The following is a 24244-nucleotide window of genomic DNA, read 5'->3' as shown; positions in this document are numbered from 1 at the left end:
GAAGAGCTAAGGATGCACAGAAATTAACAGAGTTAGCAGTTGGGGATATGAGAAAGATGGTGAGGTAAGCTATAACGCTCATTTTTCAGCTTTCCGCACAATTAGCACACTTTCCTGTGCACTAATAGTTAATACTTCTGGATAATATTTCTATTTTAATGTTGGCTGGCAGCAAAGCTGAAAAAAAAAAAAAAAAAAAGAATACTTTGGCTTTGAGCCTACACTTGAATCTCATGAGTTTAACTAGTAAAGGATATAAATTGAATGACTGTCAAGCTTCTATACCACACGACAGGTGTTTCTAAGAGCACCTCTGAAGCCTGACACAGCTGGTTAGAAGAACAGACCTGTCAGAGAGGGGCTGCAGACACAGAAGAAATACTTGATCCTGAAAGCAGAAATCTATAGTAAAAGTCAAGGAAGGAAAATCAAAGAAAGCTTTCACAAGCCTCTTGTGAAGAGGCTAAAATACATAAAAGGATTTCCTTGGCAAGATTTTCTCCCCATGTAACTAAGGAGACTGACCAAAGTTAGTGTTTACATTTTTATCCATGTAGTTTGATTACAGGTGCCTGTGAGCACAGCTACTGACATTTACAACACTGCAATTCAACAGGGAGTCAGAGTCTGGTCCCACATGAGCTCAGGACTGCCTGCTTTACAGAAAACAGGAGAAGGACGCACTGGAGTTCAGTCCTAAGTCACAATCCCACTTGGAACTACAGACAGGATGGTTCTTTGCAACCTCTCAGAGCAAAGCACTTAAAATGTCTACAACCAGTAAGATAAATATACATTGAACTGAGTTAGCCACCTCATAGAAGATGTTGATTTCTTGTTTGTATTTTGTGCCCTACTAACTTGGGTAGACCTGTGCGGTGTCAAGAGTTGGACTTGATGATCCTTAAGGGTCCCTTCCAACTCAGGATATTCTATGATTCTATGATTCTATGATTCTAATAAGGGCATGTGTTCCATGAACAAAAAGAGATGATAACTCAAAACCTGTCCAGTCAAAAATGATAAAGTGAAAAAACATCGCAAAGTTATTGCAGCCTCCATATGTGTAGTCCCTGGACTTCACTGCCATATGCAAAAGCCATCAAGCATTATTCAAAGGGCAATAATGATTAGGTGAAGCTGTTCAAATACCTGTGGTTGCTCAGTTCAGGTTCTTCTTCTCTTTCCTCATTCTTATTACACTTCAAAAACATTCTTCTTCTTTGACAAAATCAAGGCTTTGTGTGTGTGTGTGTGTGTGTTGTTTGAAAATGATAGCCCAGAAAATGAAATAACATCAAACATCACATCCTGAATGATATATAGTGCCAGTTTTATGTAAAAGATGGAGCACCAGCCAGGTATAACCACTCAAATCCAGTACTACACAACCATAAAATATGTTGTGCCAACCTCAATTAGCATAGAAAGTACTTAATAGCTACTGAAATATGTGAATAGAAAAGGGAGAAATATTATTTAAAGCATGGTGCATACAGAAAAACAGTTGCAATACTGTGCACTAAATTATGCAACTCAGATAAATACTGGAAACACAACACTGCTAAACACACACCCAAGTTGATTCTCTGGGACTAGTTTAAAATTCAGCCATTCAGCATTAGACACTAGAAAGAATAAATGTAGCTCTCAACTTCAATTTACAGCTTGCAGTAGAAGGTTTCCTACAGGGGAATACACCTCTGCTATCAACAGTGGGCCGTAACAAATAGACCTGACTGCCTTGAACATCCATGACAGGAGAAAGATTAAACCCAATAAAATTGGAAGTCACCAGAACTCCCCAGTTTGTAGCAATTGATTCATAATCTGTTATACAAGGCAAATGGTTTAGAAAAGTCTCTGTTCAGACAATGAAAGGAGCTAATATCTACTGTCTGAACTACCACACAGTTTTTTCTAGATTAGCAAGGATGACTGATAATATTTATTTACTAGCTTAGGCATTATTATTGTTTTGAAGGTTACATTTATGCTCAAAGACAATCTATAAAGCAGAGCCTAGTGCAGCTGTTCAGACTCACCATTTGTTAACAGATGACCTTCCTGTATGTTTTAAAATATCCTGAATACGCAAAAACTTAACAGCTTCAACCCCACAGGAGAGCAATAAAAATGACCTAGGAAGTCTTCTAATACAATAATTATTCTAGATGAAAGTGCTAACCATCTCCAAAGATTAGGTTTATTACTGTGCTAACATTAGGCTAACATAGGAAAGCTCTGCAGGAGGATCTGGATAGGCTGCATCAATGGGCTGAGGTCAAATGCATGAAGTTTAACAAGGCCAAGTGCCGGGACCTCCACCTGGGATGCAATAACCCCAAGCAGAGCTACAGGCTGGGAGGTGAGTGGTTGGAGAGCTGCCAGGTAGAGAAGAACCTGAAAGTGATGGTTGATAGTCGGCTGAATATGAGCCAGCAGTGTGCTCAGATGGCCAAGAAGGCCAACGGCATCCTGGATTGCATAAGAAGCAGTGTGACCAGCAGGGCTAGGGAGGTGATCGTCCCCCTGTACTCGGCTCTGGTGAGGCTGCACCTCGAGTACTGTGTTCAGTTTTGGGCCCCTCGCTACAAGAAGGACATCGAGGTGCTTGAGCGAGTCCAGAGAAGGGCGACGAAGCTGGTGAGGGGCCTGGAGAACAAGTCGTACGAGGAGCGGCTGAGGGAGCTGGGCTTGTTCAGCCTGGAGAAAAGGAGGCTCAGGGGTGACCTTATTGCTCTCTACAGATACCTTAAAGAAGGCTGTAGTGAAGTGGGGGTTGGTCTGTTCTCCCACGTGCCTGGTGACAGGACGAGGGGGAATGGGCTTAAGTTGCGCCAGGGGAGTTTTAGGTTGGATCTTAGGAAGAACTTCTTTACCGAAAGGGTTGTTAGACACTGGAACAGGCTGCCCAGGGAGGTGGTGGAGTCACCATCCCTGGAAGTCTTTAAAAGACGTTTAGATGTAGAGCTTAGGGATATGGTTTAGTGGGGACTGTTAGCGTTAGGTCAGAGGTTAGACTCGATGATCTTGAGGTCTCTTCCAACCTAGAAATTCTGTGATTCCCATGAAACCATTATTCTAGTCTTTTCCCGCACATACACATGTGGTAATGCCACTCAATTTTCCATGTAAGACTTTCATGTCTTCTGGTACGTGGCACCGTTTTCTGAATTCCAACATTTGCAAATAGGCATATCAAAATCTCATTTAAATTTTTAGAAATCTGATTTTTTGCTATCAGGTCTGCAGAATAAAGCCTGACAACATGAACTCTTAAGTTGCAGAAACCAAGAGACGGATTTAGAAAAAAAAAAAAAAAAGAAAAAGAAAAGAATAAAAAAGTTATAAGTTACTATGGCAATGCTGCAAGGCTTGCATCTGGTTTCTAATAGCATTTATCTTGAATTACTTCTCCCATTATTCGTGTTCTGTTAGAACCACTTAAAAAGATGCAGACTTGCTGCAGAATAAGAATCAGGAACAAATTAGTACTTGGACTGCTGATACATGCAGAAGGGTCAACATTCAATGCTGTTCTGGAAACAACAGAAAACATCATCACTGCTGCAACTGCAGGAGTTAGCGGCAAGCTTAAGTACGGGTCTAGGCCACTGCAGGACAACTGGGTACAACAGCTCTTTTCAGCACGTAAACAGAATAAAGATCTCCAGCCACATCCTGCCCTGGTTTTCATCCGCTGAACTCTCCTTATGTTAGGAAAACCTGAAACCTGGTTCAGCAGAAACCAGGAAGAGTTACAAGGTTGGCAGGACTCTTCCCTTCCACTCTCCCTCACTCTTTACTTTACACTCCCTGATTTCCAGAGCAGAGGGCTTCAGACCTGAAGAGATGACAACAGGAATACACAGGAAATTGCAGATGATGTGGTTTAGTGTAAACATATAAATCCTGATAGGCCCTTTTTGATGCATCATAACAGCAGCTGTTGAGTGCAATAAATTATGCTTAATATGAAATATGTTTTACATTTACTGAGTTAGGAAAAACATAAATTTGAACTGGAATCGCATGAGATACCTGTCACTCTGGTGAAGCTGATGGCACATGACCTTAGCAACAAGGGCCCATCTGACATTAAGAAATTACAAAAAGAAGAAAAAAGAAAAACAGCTGGAGGATAGTGAAGGTGAAAATATCAGCACAATAAGTGCTACTGAAGAAAAAAAAAAAAAGAAGCAATTCTTGCATAAACAGTGCTGATTCATAGAGTGGAATTAGTAGAGTGGAATTGAAAAAGAGATCGAAAGTCAAAGGCTAACTCTGTAGCAATGTCAGAACAAAACACAACTTTGACACCTCTACAATTTATTCAAGGAGCATTGAAACGTAACAGATCAGAGTTTGATCCTTATGCCTGGACTTGCATCTCTTTCATGGTTTTATTCCTCTGTTTTCACATTACTATAAGTTCACCTCATGTATTATCCTGAGAAATTATTCAGAAACTCAAAGTTTTGCCAGCATAAGCTAACTGCCATGCTAAGCTCAATATGCAAAGAAAGGAGGAGTAAGGTCCAGAAGTTGCTGGAGCACTGCTGATGAGCAAACACACCACCCTCACAGGCATGGAGCAGAACACATGCTCTCTCTGCTGTAGTGTGGTGACTGCTGGGGACTCAAAGACTCCACACATGCTTGATAACTTGGTGAACTCGTACCTTTTCTGTAACACTCTTTGAAAACATGCCCATTTCAGTTGAGCACAATGTTGTAGCCACTAAACTGTCTAATGTGCCAGATGTTCACAATTCAACCAATGTTAGACCTCTAACAAATGAAACTACACATCAACTCAAAGTCTTAAAGTTTATTACATGTACACAGACCTTTAAAAGCATTGTGTTTTCAAAAACCGTAGGCAAATCTGAACAGGCAATGATTAGAAATGTGGTTTTAGAGTCGTCAGAGATCTAGGGCAGACCCTCAGCTGAGAGCTGCGAACAACACATAATGCCTGAGGGGGAAAAACAAAACTATGAGTGGATTTACTGTATGTAGCTTGATGCAGCGAAAGCAGGTGCAGTGACATGTCTTCATTATTACTTAATCTTTCTATCCCATAGATATGAGGACTGGGACAATGATGGGGATTGGAGCTGTGCTGCAGAATACTGAACTGAGATAATCTAATTTACTTTATTGTCTGCATCTGTATTCAAACTCAGATGTTCATGAAGAAAAACAAGCAAATTTTGCCCTTTTTTAATTATTTTTTTTGGCTGTTTCAATAATTTAAATAGGCTCCTCAGTGAAAATAAATGTCAAAAGAGCTTTGCAGAAACTTCCCTCTCAAAACAACAACAAAAACAAAACAGCAGGAAAAAAAAAAAAAAGCACCAAAATGTGACAAAAAGCAGAAAGATGAAAAACTTAATTCCAGGCATGGTCTGGCTGCATATATATATTAAACATAGGAAAGGGGAGAGGGATACAAATGTGCCATGTATCACAAAACAGATTTAGGGCATGCGGTGATGGAATTGAGCATAAGTGACAGCAAAGGTGCAGTACTGTGTCAAATATGTTTATGATCTTAAAACATCAAGATATGTTGATAATTACCTCCAAAGAGAGAAATAAAGATAATTGTATGACTTAACAGCACCTGTGGTCAGTTCATCTATGGTAGAGCACTGACACCATGTCCCACAATAGTGAGGGAGGGAATGCTCCAGCAGAGCAGATAGAAATATTATAGCATCATCATGCTACGACCTGAGAAGTCATACAAAAAGGAGATCTTATCATCAGGAAGTCACAGAATAAAACAAAGATTTAAAGAAAAGTATTCAGATCATTTAAAGAAAACAAAGTCTGTTCTTTTATAACATCAGATTCGTATTTCTAGCCATTTAAATCACATGCTGCTGCTTTAGCTTTTAGGAGTAGAACAGAGCTTTTGCAATGGTATTATAATGAATATCAAAGATGGAATGTCAACAGAGTAACAAACCAGCTACACAGACAGTCTTGAAGGCAAAGTAGGATTTCAGGGCATCTTCGCATATTGTTCAAAAAAAAAATAAAATCGCAAACTGAATCCAGTCTCTGCAAAATTGCATTAGAGGAAAGGAACAGGCTACTTTGCCCTAATTTACCTAACCTACTCAGGAGCCAAAACAGGATTTTGCTAATAAATTACACCATTATTTAATTTATACAGGTAAAAGAAAAAAAAATGTATCAAAACCCAAGTAGATAAATTGCCAGAAGTAGCTGCTGCTCCACACAACCTTTTGCTGGAGATGTGGTCATTCACAACACACCACTTACATCCTCAGCTTGCAAACCATTCAGCGATAAGTAAGCTTGTTCACACCTGAGAGTCTAAGTGCTCAGAGGCTGGCTGCTGCACAAGCTAGTAAAATACATATTATAGGCAGTCTCTTCTCGTGTTCCTCTTCACTCTTTTAAGGGAGGTATCCAGGCTTCCTGGATATAAAGTTACGAGACTGGGGCCTGAGGTGTTCCCCCGCCCCATATGTGGAATGCTTAAATTTCACTTCAGAAAATGTTTCACACCTGCTTATTATCCAATGACTTTACATGAAAAGATCAACTAAGCAATTGTGGTCATAAGTTTTTGGAGAGAGGAAGGTTCCTCCTTTGGCTTGCTAAAATTCACTGTCTGAAAACTGGAAGCTTTCCATTACTTTGCAATACTAATTCCAAATTTACAGCTGTACAACAGAGAAGAAAAAACAACAACAAAACCTTGCTCAGTGCTTGGAGATGTTGATAAAATGCTGGAGTTTAGTAGAACTTCTGAAGTAAAGATAATAACCTCACTTAAATGCATCTGAATGCAGCGGTTCCTATGTATACAGGAAACAAGGCGTTGGCATACTAGCAAGTTTTTATGTTGCACTTGCATTTCCTCAAATCTCAGAGCTACTTTTCAGCACAGCAGGCAGTTAGCTCACCCTAATTACTGCCAGAGAGGCCCAGATGCTTCTGTCAGCTATTCATGCAAAGAAAAGGATTACCAGCAGACAAGCCAGCCGTAGGATCAAGGATGGTTCCTAACAGGAGGCTTCTAAAAAGATCTGCTAATACTTATGTTCTTTACTGAACGGAACAAATCTAAACACCATATAAATCAGAGATCAAGCCTGATTTTTCATAGACAGGATTATCTTCCACACGCAAGAGACAAATACAAATGCAGTCAATTAAGGAGAGTTACGGTAGTGAAACCCTTTTTCACTAAGGACGCTGGCCGTTCAGCTGATGTGCCTGCTCAGAGAAAGGAATGGCTATGGCAAGGAGATGCAGGGCCAGGGGGTCCCAGCATCAGTCTTCTCGATGTCACTGGCGGGGGAGGGAGGCTGGGGCCCAAAGAGTGCAGCTGCTTACCTGCAGAGACACCCTGAACAAAATAAAAGCAATTACTATTTTCCACACTTTGAAATTACACAGAGAGGATCCTCCATTCTCTTGCAAATTGAATTTCACAAGCCTTCAAAGCAATTCGGCTTGAGCTTGAGAAATAGACTCAGCGGCAGCTCTTTATCCGACAGTGCTGGTGGAGGCCGGTGACTCTTAATGCTGATTTTAGCAGCTTGTTGAAGCCAGCACAAATCCCCTATCACCATACAAAATACAATTACCTTTTTTACCCCCCTCACACGAGAGAATAAAAAACCCTTTTTGTTTGGAAATTATGACTGCAGATTAACCTGAAATAGTTCCTTATTTTCGTCTATAATATAAAATTGAAAAAAAAAAGACAATCCTGATTAATGCAGTCAGGGTTGCGTACACTGTAAATTCATACCCATTTACCGACTTACTTTATATGGTGAAACTTGCTTGTGTCAAATACAGCTTTTAACTCCAAAGGTGGCCTTGGGAGACCTGAGCTCTCCCATGCCCTGTCTCTGCTGATTGCTGATTTTGAACAAGTCACTTTGGCTTTGGTGTCGCTGCAAAACAAGCAGAGCAATCGAGTCTCCTTTGCAAAGGCTACAGAGAGATGCTGATTGCAAAGGATCTGTTCAAAGTCAAATATTAGTATTATTGAGGTTACTTTGTTAGGAGCATGAGCCTATTTTGAGCAAAAGGACACCAAAAAATTTGGAGGGATGATAATCTTCTTGCCATAAAAGCTCCTTACATTTTTAGAGTACCACTTCACAGTGGCATACCTACTCTCTGGTGCCCCAGGGAATCCTGGCTGCCCTTCACCTGGCTCTTCAGGAGGGCTTGGGGCTCCTGTAAATTCTCTGTCACATTTGCAAGCCTTGTGCAGCCCTTAGATTACCCAGGACATTTGAAAAGGCATCAGACACCTATGTGCAGGCAACTGTGTTGAGTCCCACGTGACTTCAGGCAATGACCAAGTACTGAAAACATCTGAATTAGAGAACTGCTCAGCAAACTTCACATACTGCTTAAAAATGACAGGATCATATTCAGGGAAAATATAGTATATTCACAGTAACAATCTGCTGGTATTGTTCTTAATTTGTCCTGTATAAATTTACTTTACATTAACTTTAGGCCTAAACCTTTGATAATTCGCACACAGTATACAATATTGATGCTTATCTGAGTAGCTTGCAGTTAACAGGGCTGACTGCAAACCCAGGTGGTTTGTTGTCACTGTGCACACTGTTCATTTGAATTTCCCAGTTCAATAGCACCTAATTTTTTTTTCCTTGCAGATTTATCTATCTTAGTGCTGGTGGAAGTACCGTATGTTAAAACCACACATATACCCTTGTTTAAAACTTTTCTTACTCTTTGAGTCAAAAATCTGTCACCCTAATCTTTTGTGCTGTCACCCTTACCTTTCAACAACTTCTTTTATACTCTGAACGTATTATTTGGCATGTTGCAAATTCATATCTGAAGCAGTAGAGTGATGAATACTTTTTCAAAACACAGGCTGCCTGAAAGTAGTGTGTAGAAAGAATTTAATGATTTACATTCTCCTCACCTACACCGATGCTAAATAATATATTCAAATCAAACAAAGTCAATAGAATTGTAACACTATGACCAAGAATTTGGCTCAATGTATGACACATTCATTAAACAGTTTCATTTATTTAGCCAAAGTCGAGGATCTGCTACCCTTTCACTGCTGTCCATTTCTGGTGCCAGAACAACACATCTGATCCAACTTTAACAACATAGTCATTTGTAATTAAAATAAAGCTTAAAAATATAGCTAATTTTCTTCTTTGAATTGTACTATTTCGTGTGTTGTGTGTTTTTTTGACAAACTCTTCCTCTCAAAGAAACAAAAATGCGGGAGCTCCAACAATACTAAGAGACTTCCGCCCCCACAGTGCTGGGAATTTTCTACAGAAGCTCATGATCATTTCCTCCGGGTCAATGAGGGCCACAAGTTAGGCTGTGCAATGGCTGTTTGGAACTGCCTTATGTACTTTCAGCTGTGTGTCTTCACTCCAATTCTCAGAGTGCAAGTGCAAAACCCACTTCCAGCATGAAATGACGTCTTGCAGCCTTGGTAGAAAGGATTGGCATGAGTAATAAAATAAGCCACAGTTATCTCAACTCTTTTTCAAAGTCAGAGTTAGGAACTTGTGAAGAGTCTTAAATTTGTACTGGACAAAATTATACCATAATATGCCATCATATTGTTAGATCCGCTATTAACCATGATTAGAGTATGCATGTTTTAAGTGCTAGCACCTAGAAACTTCTTCAGCTTCACCAGGATTAATATGGGATATTTTAGGAAGTTTAGTTAATGATATCTGTGTTCTCAAAATATCTTCCGTGTCGAAACTTCATCTTTATAAAGAATGGGCCTTTCTGTTCAAAATCCCACAGACTACTTTCTCTCTTATGAAATTAAACAGTGGCTCTTGTGGCAAATTCTGCATTAGTATACACAGAAGAACAATCTGTACATTATTCATGTACTTTTAACCATCACTAGTGCAGTACAGCCACAGGAAAAAATGGAAGAGAGCCAAAAAAGCAATGAGCCATTTCTTTGCAGATCACCAGTGAATAATCTGCCAGTCACAAAGAACCACAATTAACAGAAATCTGGCATTAACAACTAATAAGCTATTTAAAACTGGCAAATCAAATTGCATTCGATATGACATATCACCTGTGTGTGAAGTTTTGTAGAATGTAATTCACAGACTCTCAAACTGGGAAGAACTCATTTCACATTTTTCTTACAAAACATCAATTCAGATACCAGAATCACACCTCATGTCATATCTTAATTAGAAAAATGAAGAAAAAGAAAACTCCTTCTGTAGAAAATGAATCACAACTGGTTCAGATTTTACTTTTAGACGGTCCTAGGCTAAGATTACCCTAGAGTGGGCAACATTATTTCTAACTTGGTTGCTAATTCAAGAAAAGACTTTAAAACCATTCGTTTAAATCCCTTCCGATTCAAGCATTTAATCATGTGTTTAAAGCTAACACATATATTTAAATTCTATCTTTAATAGGAATTATTCTGCATACTCAAGAAAACAGAGTATTTACCCCATGAGCTTCACTAGCACAGAGCTTCTGCTTCCACCACTGCCAGAATCTTGCAATTCAGATGTGATGAAGTCTTGTTAGGTGATCTCTTGTAATGTTCCAAACAAAGTTATAATTGAGAAAGAATACTTGATGGTAAGAATACCTACACATCTAGTGAAACTTCTGCCTACTAAGATGAACAACATTAGTCAGTGTTCATCATTATCATTTTACTAGTGCACTAAAAAGAAAATTAAATTGTCATATAGTAAAATTATCATGTCAGAAAACTGTTAACTCTCTCTTATGAAGAAACAAAGCACTTTAATATATTCACAGAGTAAGCAAACTGATAGCCACCTTTAAAACACAAAGATATTAAGTATTTTACCCCACATTGTAGGATTTCCTTTAGAAGCTGTTAGTTACCTGTAAACTCTGAAATAATAGATAATGGTTTCTATTTCTGTGGGGGACTCATAGCACTAAAAAAATATTGCAAAGTTTAAATACTAAGATCATGTAAGATAACAGAGAAGGCACTGCCACCACAGGTTGGTAAAGCTCCACAAACAGTTGACTGAAAACACTGGGCTCATCTTAGTTTTTTGCAAATTTATGTCTAATCTACTGACTCTAATACACTGAAAACATTTTAAAAACACTGGTTTTGTTTGCATTTTATTTTTGAAAACTTTCAATTTTGCCTGAATTTATTAATTAAAAAAATAAAAGATAAACAAGCACAAATGTAAGTAGATTTAAACAAGAGTGTTTGATTTTTCCATCAACCATTTCACTGAGAAAAACAGTAAGCACAACATCTTGATCATACCTCTCCAGCCACTTGTGCATAAAGTTTTAACCATGATTGCCATTTCATAAAGAAAATAATAGAGATGTCTTTATCTCTCATTTAATTATAAAATGGCTGTTTGGTCTACTTTATAAAATATTATTTCTTAGACTATTCCTGCCATGTGGTGATTCAAGCTATTCACATCTACCTCAGTGATAGGAATTGCTAACATCAACATCAAAGTACTTCAAGTGTTTATACTATTCTAATTGCAGTTGGACGTTACTACAAAAATATAGCCCTAAAAGTGTTTTTATACACTCAAACACATACAAGAATATTGGCATTTTCTAGAAGGCAATGTACTAGCTATAATTGTTATCCTACAATATGACATGATATACAAACGTATTGGTAATGCTCAGGTATGGATTAAATCAGTTAATTAGCCAGTCTATCACACCTAGAGAAAATGTATTCAGACTGTCATATTCCATACCTCTGGGAGTCTAGAATTAAACAACCAAGATTTAGTATTAATGTAAGGAATTATCGGCTTTACTGAACACATTCAGTCTGTCTGGATCTCCCAAAAGCATTAAACAAAACTCCTAGACACTTAATTTCAGTGAATTTGTAGCCTTCTGTAACATGGAGGCTGAATCTATTCTAGTTTTCCCAAAACATGACCAGAAATACAATGCAGAAGAAAGGGAGAATATTCTCTTAAGGCTTTCTGCTTATTAACACCAGCCCATTTGTTAAAGTCACAGGAGAATCTGGATAGGAAAAGAAAGCCAAGTGATCAACTCCTAAATCTACTAGAATCATACTCTTGCTGTTTGCAACATTATCATAGCATCTACTTAGCAAAGAAACTAATGCCCTGCTTTAAAAAAAAAAAAAAAAAAAAAAAAAAAGAAAAAAAAAAGAAAAGAAAATACTATGCAAGTGTCATTTAAGATATGTCTAAGGCCATTTATCGTGACCGCATCCTTTTTTTTTTTTTTTTTAACATGAAAATGTCAAAATAAATGTGTTCTGTGTATTTATAGTGTTGTGCTGGGGGCTGAGCAAAACCTAGTACAGACTGATGGGCATTTCAACAACCCTGTCAACCTCTTCAGTCTACCTTCTTGACAGAATCCACCCACAAAATCCCAAACATTTAGTATGTGGCTAGATTTAAAAATGTAGCAAAATCATATAGTGCATTATACCTTCAAATGGTTTGTTCCCCAGATAAGCCTTTTTTTCCTTCCTGGATCTGAGGATATGTCAGTACCATGCAATCTCCTCACACAGGCTTCCTCCTACATCATTTCTGCTCTTTCCAGAACTTCTTCTAATTTAGTTGCTACATGTTTTCCTAAAAACTTATATTTCTACTCTGTGTTTCTAGATACAGACATAATCCTTAATAATCCAGACGAACACATTAAAGCCATTAATAGATTTCATCTTCACTCCATTTTAATCTCATGGCAAGGAAGTAGTTAATTTACTAATAAGGGATGAATTGGAAGATGTTACCATTTCCCACAAATCTGAAAACAAACCTAGGTCTTTAATTTCTGTTTAACTGGTCAACATATTGGATCATCCTCCAGACTGTATTTTAAGGAAACGGCTCCTATTTCTCAATCCATATTTCTATGCATTTCTAGGAGAGAGCAGTATACTTGCATCCGTGTGATAATTTCAGTTGTACTCTTCCTTTTTTTTCAATGCAGCCAGCCCTGGACATCATCTGTGTTGTGTCTTAGGAGAAATTATTGTCACAGGTTTCCTCTTTATGTCAGTTCAAAGAATTTAGTGTTCTACTTTTCATTTAAAAAAAATCCAATCTAATAACAATCTAACTTTTATATATATACACACACATGTATGCATATATGCTTACAAAACAATATTGTAAAAAGAACATTTCAACAGAGTGGTTAAAAGAAAGGAAAATGATGCAGTGAAATAATATACTGCCTGCATGCAAATTATTTGTAACAGAGCTTATGAGCATATGATCTTTAAGGTCCTTTCCAACCCGAGCCATTATATGACTTCATGATTCTATGAATTGCAAATCTTCAGCCTACTAGAACTTAAAAAAAGAATGTGGGGACATAACTACAGGAGTATAGCTAAGTCTGAAGCAATGACAGTGTATAAATGAAACCTGAGCACTAGCTGTGGAGATCTGAATGCTGAATACCAAATGGAACCAAACACTTAAAGACAACTTTAGCTAACATATTAAATGTAATAAATCATACACTAATTGTTGTTTTATCCAAAACAGACATGGGACGTTGCTACTACCCGCATGGAAAAAAAATATGTTTTTTTTTGAATAAACCTTCTATACTAATTCATTAACTGAAGAGTGTTCCAAGAATTATTAAAGAAAGTGATCTAAAGTCTATGAAACAGGAGTGCCTATGAACAAAGTTTTGTTCTTAATAACAGTATGTGAGCAAGAATGCTTCAGACATTTCTGTCACAGTCATGTTTAGAGGAAACATCAATATATCGTGTGGTTATACAACAATATGTATGTTGCATGTAACGTACATTATATAGTTCTGGTGCTTTCAGTGTTTAACAATACAAGAATGAACACAGTGGCACAGATGGGTCGTACACAAAAGCAGACTGAACGCTGTAGCCTGCAGTAACCAACTTGTAAGCCTCTCATGTATGTACAGCATGGAGACTATTACATTAATTTGCATCACATTTGCTGTAGCAGCTAGATTGAAACTTTGCTGAAGTACACCGGGAGGTCTGCAAGCACGGTGGCACATTTAGGCTACCTGCTTTGAGTTGCCACCCTCTGTGACTGTTCTTTCACTCAGCTCTGAGGGATCATCCACAAAAGTAAAGAAATAGAACTTGCTATTATCTGAGTTCTGAAAGGGAATTGTGTGAGCCAAGTATGTAAAACACACAGTATTTCAGTTACAGAAATACACCAAAGGAAATGGTGAACAAGATCGTCGGGCTTACTGACGCTGCTTCAGTTAACGATAAGGGGACTGAATGCCTATTGCTTTCTTTTGATAGGAGAACAGTGACTCTCAGACACAATGCAAGGATTTCTATCCTGCAAAGCAACTGAAAATTAAGTAGTGACTGTAACACCCAGATGTAACATCCAAAATGCAGAGAAATGCATACCAGCTACTTGACTGTGTGGTTATGGGTCACTAAGTCTACAACATCCTCTTGTTCCAGATGGGTGAAACAATCCCATTTCAGTATAATCCTGATGTAATGATATTTGTTTAGAGTGCTGAAATGCGTTGAGGGGGAACAGCTGGCAGACACAGAACATGAGATAGAACTAAGCATCACTTCATGAAAGGATGACCCCTAAGAAAGGGGTCAGAAGCCTTCTGAATGCATGGAATTGAAGCTGTAAGTGGTCTCAGATCCTTTTCCTCACAAACTGAACTTAAAAACCAGCTTCGATTTACAAGCAATTAATCAACAACTTGGACAAGTGTCATTATGTTCTTTGGATACTAACAATGTTGTAATTTATTTTAACATCCACCCCAACCCCCTTCCTTCCCAGTTTCTATTAACTCTTTAAAATTCTCTTGCTAAGTCAGACTAACAATTCACTGTGTGAAAAGAAGAGGTGCTCCCCATGCTGCCTGTTCTCAGGTAATATCTGTAATAGGCCAGGCTTTGCACCATGTGTAATGACCAACCTTCATCACAACAGGCTGGATGATGCCTCTTAAAGATAATGCCAGCAGAACTAAAGACAAAGTAACCCATGCAGAATAGCAGCAGCCTGCCTTCTTTGGATTGTATAGTGCAGTGTGTGGGAATTATCATTTCTGGTTAAGTTCCCACTTTCCCCTACAATGCATTAATTAGCAGTGCATTTTTATGCATGTAATCTCTCAAGCAAATGGACAGGATTTGATCTCAGTGGCCCAGTATGCTACAACAGCCTGTATGATCCCTTCCTGGCTAACAAAGGCTAACAACTCACTGACAGTCTTATCCTATGAGCCTCAGTGACATGAAGCTGTTGTTTCAGAGGTGAAATTGTCTACAGACTATAAACTAGCAACAGTACTTATTATTTAGGAATTCAATGGCAATACATAAAAGTATTCTGCAAGTAACTTACATGTTATAGTATCTCTATATAGAGGTGACAAGATAAAATTTTCAAGACAATGAATTAAGTCATAGATATTACTGAGTCTGAAGGAACATTTGAAAATGTTCATCCAGAACAGATATTGACTTAAAAAAAAAAAAATCTTTGCTTTTTAAACACAGGACGTGGATCTGCAATTGCAACAGAAGTCCAGGATGGCACCAGAACACATGCAGTTCAGCTCCTCTAAGAGCCTGATGTCTTTCAATTTGTGCCAATGACAGATTTGACTGCATTGGCTGTGGAATTCAGTATTTTTTCACTTCAGTGCTTCAACTGAGGATCCCATACTCAATAAACATATACTTTGAAGGAGAATGGGAATTTCATATGTGACTAGATAGCAAATATTAAAACATATTTAAAGAATTTCAGTGTTCATGGTATCTTATTTTAATTTTTAGAGATCTTGCTTAAATATCAGTATTAACAAACAACTACACTTTAAAGTATTATTGAATTATCAAAATCATTAGAAAAAAATAAAAAAACACAGTCTTAAAAAAAACAAACTACAACAAAAAAAAAAAACATGGCATGGATTTCATGTTTTCTGTTGCATGTAAAAACTCTAGACCAGCTTTTAGGTCTGGTTTAGAGAGCCCTTGTCCTCTTGTCTGCATTGGCTTCATCCAAAGGTAGATGTCATTGATGCCATAAAGAAAGGGGCTGGGGAATGCATCATGGCATATACTGTTGGCTATAGGGTTAATGGCATCCCCACATCATCTGCTATCAACATTTCTGATCCTAATTCTTGGGAGAGGACAGTCACCTAGATGATACAACTGCTGTTACAGCCCTGAGGAGTTGTAAGCCATCTCTGAAAAAAAACTGAGACTTCATCTAAATATACTTCTTCAAACCCAAACATCAATACACATAAGAAAATGAAGAATGGGTATATGTCAAACATTGTGAAGACAACTTACTCTTCAAAGGCATGGAAATGTGCTTAGTTATTGAGATACAATGGGAATATGTGCCAAAACCTGAAGATTTGACAGTGTCAAATATGGAATTGTTCTGCTCCCAGGTTATACAATAGATGTCGCCTTCCACCCCTCAAGAGGAAACAAACATATTTTCCTATCTTTTTCTTACTCTATACAGTCTCAAAGCTTTAACTTTGCATTTTTCACACCTTTACACACTTGTGAATTTATGTGTTCAAATACAAACTCTTACCTAGAATTTTCTTTATAAAAATATTTACAATTCTTTGTGTAAATGCTAACCACAAATACAATAAAAATATTCTATGAGATAGCAATTGTTATTATTATATATTATGTACTATACTTCATAGTTTTAATTAAAAAATAATAATGCAAAACAGCCAGAGTTCTCTAATTACTTAAACAGGGTTAATTGGCTTTTTGTATCAGCAAAGCAGCATAACACAGCTGTGGGTTGCATATGAGCCTGCTCCATCATTCCTCATCACCGTGTTGTTTAAAAGGTGGTCACACCACAACTGGGAGCTGTGGAATTGAGGTGTCACAGTGTCCTGTTGGTCAATCCTTTGTGCTTGTCTCCTGGCATATGGCCAAAATGAGGCATCAGCGTAAGATGCCTTCATGCAGTGATGCCCCATAACACCCTTAACTAATATTGACCTATAATCAGACATTGACATGTCTCAGCTACTTGAATTGCACCTCCCCATTATCATCAGCTGATCTGCATACAGAACAGCTGCAAGAGGAAGGCAGCAAGATTTACTCCATTTTGTTAAATTCAGAACAGACACTTTCACTCTAAGTCCTGGAATTGACCTTCCTGTCCCACAGCCTACCTTAGCCAAACATCCTTAGCAAAAGCCAGAAACCAAACTCCCTTTGAAAAACTCAGCCGTCAGTCTGTACACCTAGACATCTGTATATCTACCTTCAATTAAAATGTGTGCACTTCCACAACTACCACATATGCTACCTAGTGCAAAATAATTCTGTCCTTGACACTTAAATTCCCCAGTTTCTGTCATCTAGAGAGCACATATGGAGTTGAAGCTGATCACTGTGAAGCTTGCTGCTATGGGATTTGTTATACGCTAGGGAGCATCTGTTGAGTCAAATCCTTGCACTTTACCAGACCCTTGGGAAGAGCACTGTCTGCTGGGGCCAATGACTTGTGGACTGGTTGGTGTGAACATCCAGAGGAAGAAGCAGCAGCGGTTCAGAGGCACAGAACTGCCTGTGTGTAGGAACACATTGCAGACCTTACAGCAGATAATTTTAAACTGAGATGGGTGGAGAATACTCTTCCTCCTATTAACTACACTGATTTTATGATTGGCGCATCTCCATAAAATAGGAGGAAAAAAAAAACAAACACAACCACATTTATGATCCTATGCAAAAGTCATGTACTCAAGTACCATTTCTTAAATTGAACTCTTTCCCATGAAAGACACCCCTGTCTTTTTCAAATGCTTGTGTTTATTTGGTTGGCAAGGTGCCCATCACTGTTACTGCTACAATGAATGCTATTTACATCCACTGCTTCAATACACGTAAAGAAACATACCCTTCACCTGATATATGCCCTCTAAAGGAACTGACCAAATTTCAGCTCATCAATTTAATATGAAGTCAATTTAATTCTGCTTGACCAAAAATCAGTGCCTATTGTTCCAAAACATGCAATCATCTCACAGTGTATTGCAATCGCTGGTTAAGTGGCTTAGTGTTATCAATAAGAGCCCACTCTGATGAGGACAAGAGGACTGCCAGAATCCTTTATGAAAAATAAAAAAAGCTATTTTGCACACAACCTTCAGAAATGGTTTCCAACAGAAGAGAGCAGGGGCTGCTGTGTGGATGGGCTGTCACAATCAAATCCTTAGAAACAGATGAGAAATAAGCATATTATTCTTGATTTACTATCACTTCATTTACGATTTCCAATTAATACAGTTCCACACAGACATGCCAAAGAGATACTAAAGGCCTGATTGTGATATCCTAATTCAAGGAAAACACATACTCAAAGTCCTTTTGAAGCCTTTTCACTTCTGCCAACTCCTGCAATTTTTATTGCAAGCCTTGCAGTACTTGATGTTTTGCATTTTGTCTCCTGGAGTTATGGAACATACGAATCTCCTTTATTTTCAGTTTTTAAAAGAAGTTTATCACCTTCATGATTGAATAGAAAAGCTTGTAAATGAGCTTTTTAAAAAAGCATCAAAAATAAAAGTGAAAAAGAATAAAGATCTGCATTACTTAGTTGAATAACTTCATAAAGGGAATGATGTTCTTAGAACAAATTCATGATTCCTAAGCCCCTGCATATACTTGCAACTCAACAAAAGTTAGCAATACAGTCTAGATCTTCACAGGAATCCTACTGGTGCAACACTTAAGGTTGGGGATTTCTTTTCTTGCACTTAAAGGAATGCCAAATTTCAGGAACATCTTCTAAAAAACTAAATTATGTATCTAACTACACTTTTAAAGAGGTCAAAGAAGATAAATATTAGGAATTTACAGGCAACCTTGCTGCAGGAAGGAGGTGAGCAATCTTCTCTTCTCCAGCGTAAGTGGAGTGAAGAAGTTCTCTTGCAATTCTCAGCTCATGCTCCAATCACCATGGGTTCCCCCAAGCGTCAATGGCAAAGTGAGGAGCAAAGTAAAGAAAACCTCTTGTCAACCACCCACCAGATACTGGCTGTGCACCGATTACTCAACAGAGGCAAACTGAGCAGCCCAATCTTTAAAATGCCTGCTCCAAAGAGTCTACTGTAAGCTACATGATGGTCATAGAGGAGAGCTGGAGTTCAGGGTCTGCCATCTGAAGATCCTAGATAAAAAAACATGTAGTAAACTACCCCTCCCTCATGATGGCTGCAAATCTGCATGCAGCCCATTAACACTGAAAACACTGCACTAACTTCCTTGTTCCTCCCACCTACTAATTCCACCACCACCTTTTTTTTTGTCTTCCTCCTTACCTGATAACTTTTGTTTATTCTGTAAGCTATTTGAGTCAGGGGCTGTCACTTCCTATGTGTTTATGCAGTGCCTTGCAGAAAGGCTGACAGCTGTAGATGCCGTTATAATCAAGGAGAAAGGAGGGTGGGATTTTCAAGGCACTAAGGAAAATGAGTCATTCACCTACCATTGACATTCAATAGGCTTTGAGTACCTTTCTCCACTTTGAAAATCTACAGTTACAAGTATAATAATTAAGATGTCCGTCATCACCAAAACATCCATTGTTAAAATATGACACAGCCTCCAATAGGGAAAACCTTCGTTTAGGGCATAGTCAGTAACAAAAAGAAATTTGTTTCAGAAGCGCTAAGAACTCATTTGTTGAAAATCATGCACAACGGTGTTCAACATACATTCTGGTAAGTATCATGTCTATCTTGTATCATATGTTGCATTAGTTAGATATCTGCTGAGAAGCACACACTTCATCAATTTAAGCGCTAATACTGTAGGTTCTTTAAAATAACATTTCCTATAAATAGAGATTTAAATGTTCTTCTTTAAGTATTATAATCTTTAATTGAATTCAATACCTATGCAAATGGAGCAAACAATTTCTGACTGATTAGATCATTTGCTTCTATTCTATTTCAGACATGCACTGGTTTGCAATAGTGTAAGTTTTTTTTTTTTTTTTTTTCATTAGCAATTGCTTTTCAGCTGTGTATTTTCTTCAGTAACCTAATTAATGCAAGAAAGGTACCTTTCCTTCTTGTGACTACATTATGTCAATGTAGTTGACACTCTTGCAGAGGTTATGTGTAAATAAAGTCAGAAAAAAATGTAAAGGACAAAAATGAAAGGGATGCAGAAAGTAAAAGTAGATTTTCCTTGAAAGAATGAGTGCCCTCATCTCCAAGCAAAATAAAGATATAAATTGACTACTCAGTACGCTGCAGGACAAACCTGTGGGAGGTCCTATAAATCACTAGCACAAAAATTATTACACTCAAGTAGAACCAGAAAACATGTATTAATGAATAGAAGAAATCTCATCTGTAATTTGATTTAGTAGCTTTCTAGGTCTGAGATTGTTGCACAAGTAACATAGCAAACTTTGCAAGACTAATTTTAGCTTTGATTTTGGGATATTATCTATCTCTTAAAAACAAATCACAGGCCTGATTGCAAACTATGTTTCAGAGCAGTGCCTGGCTAATTAACTATTATAATTGTAATGACAACACAGATCCTACCAGGCAGGATGTTTAGACATAACTGAAGTAAACCACTGTGGATTATTGCCATGTGTTTTGACAGCATTAACACCGAACACTTTCCTTTGAAAGGCTGATTTCAGGTTCTTAAATACAGAAATATTCCTACCTAGAAGCTATAAATGGACAGAGCAAGAACTTATACCAGCAAGTAGGTTGGTAGAAGGTAGTAGGTTGGTAGACCAACCTAAACCTTCACCCTCAGAATGTGCTTTGGCGAGATGCTATGGATATCCAGATGCTCCTGGAGCCTGCCTGAGCCTTATGATGCAGCATTAATAAGCAGGTGCTCACAGCATTGTGCTGTAACCTGTTCAGCCGGAAGGGGTTGAAGGAATGGCACAGTAGCACTAAGGTTGCTGCTCCAGAGGCAGCGAGTAAAAAAATGGCATGGATGTTCTGATAAAGTTGGTAAGGGCCATGCCTTATTTCAGGCATCTGGAAACAAATCTTTGGAAGATATTTTTGCCTAGTCATCTATTTCAGTTCTTCACAAAAAAAAAAAGAAAAAAAAAAGAGAGAAAAAAAATATGGCTTGCTGGAGTTGCTCATTTAGGACATTTTTTCCCACAAAATATGCAATTGGAATACCTCAAAAAGAAAAATCTCCATGGTGAGATTCTGTGGGTGAACCTCCATCGTGAGATACTTCTGGCAATTGACACCAACCGATACAGCAACTATACCAGTAAACTCCTATCACCCGCTGATTATGCAAGGTCCAAACTGAGAATGGTCCCTGTGACACTCTTACTCCCAAATAGGGCCTCAGAGTTACCTGAGAGAGTTGCAGAGGCCAAAAGCATGCTGAGAGTTGTTAGAACAGTTTAATTTTATAAAAATAAAATTAGCTTAATTGTCTTTTATTAACATTAATTTAGCTCAAATTGTTCCACTCTGTCAGGATGTACTGCTCATTTAGATACTTGATCTCCCCCTCTGAAATTTGGTGGTCTTGCATCTCATTGAGATCAGACTATATGGATAATGAAATAGGAGATGCTGTTTAAAACACAATTAATGGTGAAGAAAATTTATTGCTTATTTAATAAAACACTGCAGCTTACTGCAATAGCCATTAAAACAACTACAGTCTACTGAACAGCTTTACAATGAATGGCGTTTTCTAGAGGCAGCTGGTTCCTTCTATCTCTGGTTTTAGTTGTGTCCCATCCTTCCCCCTCTTTTTTTTTTTTTTTTTTTTTAAGATTCTCATACAAAAAGAGAGATTCATAAAAAAGGAAAATGCATAAAACTGTGTTTACTTGAAAATACAGATCAATAAGATTTTTAAATGCTCACTTTTAACTTAAATGTTTTGCCTCATTTTACAAAATATTTTTTTTTTTTTTACTTTTACATCACTGTAGTCAATCCATAGCATAAAGTGTACAAAAATACTACAGACAAAAAAAGCTGATGTGTCAAAGTTTGATGTCCTGATCAAACTCAAACAGTGTGCTGAGGTTTTACACAGAAAACAGGCAACTTGACCTCAAACTCCCAGACTAACCGGCATATTCTCCTCCATTTTTGAGAAAATTAACTTAATTCATCACATCATGATTCTATTCCTCCCTACAGCTTGTGTCACTTTCTTTGCTCTTTGTTCTGCTTCTGAATCTTGGAGTGGAGCTGTCAAGGTTTAATGGCACAGTGGGTGCACAAACAAGCATGGGAACCAAGTAAACATATGAAAAGCTTTTCAGTATACTTTTTTGTTTTTTTTTTTAATAAATTTTAAGCGCACATCAGAATAAATATAAAAAAAAAAATCTAAGAATCTTCTCTACTAGAGAAATGTCTTGGTAAGTTTTATTTTTTTAAAGTACAAAATCTGAATGCTATTATTCAGGGCAGCCACCAGATGAAGGTACTTAATTCAACTCACCTGCTTCCCCCTAATTTTTAAAAAAAAAAAAAAAAAAAAAAAAAAAAAAAAGAAAATTAAATTTCCCCACATACAGAGATGCTGACAAAACCTGAAAGCTACTAAATATATCACTACATTCATGAGATGTAAATAACCTCAATAAACAGTAAACAACAGTCTCTGACTTGGAGCCTGAATCTCCCAGGGTGCAGGGTGCTCTTAATTCCCTTTGCAGCCACTGTCTCTTCTGAGGAATTCTGCCTGAGAAGATTCTAAAACTTTTAATTTTCTGGAAAGTGCTAATTCTCCCTTTCCAGCCTCCATCATTTTTTTTTGCCTTCTCACCATCTTCCTGTTCTCATTTCTCCATCTCATGGATAAACATACCACTTCATTTCATTATGTCTTAATTCCAGAAATCCTGCACTTCCACACTGAAAATAATCAATGTTAGCTATCACAGGAAGAAATAGAATTAAAAAAAAATGCACTGTTCTGAAGATGCATGGCATGGCAAGGCAATAAAAGTCATCACAAGAAAAATCTGAACTGGTAAGTCTGCCTAATTTAAACAAAGAGCAATAGCTTATAAATGCTGACCAACATCATATCTGTGAGCCATATACGTTACTGAACTTTTATCTTTAACTCATACATTTCTTCAACAGGAATAATTTCATCCATAGTGTGAATGCAATATAGAAAACCACACTCAAAGATGAGAAAACTTTTGGAAAAGGCGAGGAAGCTGACTAACCTGACCAATAGGCTCTTTTGTCGGGGCCTTTCCTCTTCTCGCAGTGCTTGTGGCCAAAGTGGTGGTTGTTTCCATGACTGATGTTGACATCTCAGATTGCATTGCTGTGGCTGTAGACTCAGTTGTCATAGAGGAAGGCACTTCACCAACAAGTCTCACATTTCCTTCTATAACGATGTTGGCATCATTTTCTGCTGCCATATTCAGAACTTTCAAGCCATTGTAGTAAAGACCAGAGAGCTGGCCTTGGAAAGGATGGCCACGTTCCTTGCCTCCAATTTTTATAGTTGCTTGGCTATTGAAGATTGTAAGCTGACGCCCTGTAAAGATAATATTATATACATGCAAAAATGTTGACTGTGAACACCGTACTCTACAAGAATGATAACAGATTTTCATGGAGTGAATAATGACAGCAATAAACTATAAGAAAAGACTTGACTCATAATTCATTGCTTTTTAATGAGGTGTCCATGAAATGCATAAATTTTGAGAGCATTTGCAATTTCTAGATTTGCCACATTTTTAGTGTGTGGTTGCTTTTTTTTTTTTTTGTGTGTGTGTGTGTGTGTTTTGTTTGTTTTTGCTAAAAGGCCAATCAAATATATTTGTAAATGCTTCCAGTACTATAATACCCCTCTTCCTTTTACCTGAACACAGTGTTAAGCTTTTTGGTGTGTGTCAAGAATGCCAGGTTTCTATTTCCTTATTTTTTCTTCAAAGACTGCAAACATTTCAAAGATTTTTCCATGTAATACACTGTTGGGCCTATAGCTTTAAGTATGTACATGTGAGTTTATGTATGTATAGACATATACAAATATGTATATACACACAGAGTTTATATATATGCAAACATAACACTAGGTTAAGAGAATTTTAAAGAACGTTATGCAGTAATCTGTCATATCTATGTATCAGTGAATAAAATA

General features: G+C 37.6%; 1 protein-coding gene and 1 long non-coding RNA gene across 41 annotated transcripts in view; one reads left to right on the top strand and one right to left on the bottom strand.

The window, feature by feature from the left end:
* Positions 1 to 24244, bottom strand: part of NRXN1 (neurexin 1) — a 703785-nt gene that overhangs the window by 67422 nt on the left and 612119 nt on the right. For all 40 annotated transcript variants that reach the window (XM_068675787.1, XM_068675785.1, XM_068675788.1 and 37 more), the window contains one exon: positions 23313 to 23632. In XM_068675787.1, the coding sequence (XP_068531888.1) occupies positions 23313 to 23632 (320 nt within the window). The remainder of the gene's footprint in view (positions 1 to 23312; positions 23633 to 24244) is intronic.
* LOC137853453 (uncharacterized) lies at positions 19165 to 23359 on the top strand. Its single transcript, XR_011094515.1, has 3 exons — positions 19165 to 19824; positions 22972 to 23107; positions 23224 to 23359. It is a non-coding gene; the product is annotated as an uncharacterized lncRNA (long non-coding RNA).

Source organism: Anas acuta, chromosome 3 (genome assembly GCF_963932015.1).
Source record: "Anas acuta chromosome 3, bAnaAcu1.1, whole genome shotgun sequence".
NCBI lineage: Eukaryota > Metazoa > Chordata > Aves > Anseriformes > Anatidae > Anas > Anas acuta.
The sequence above is the reverse complement of the archived record's forward strand: the minus strand, read 5'-3'. Positions and strand labels throughout refer to the sequence as shown.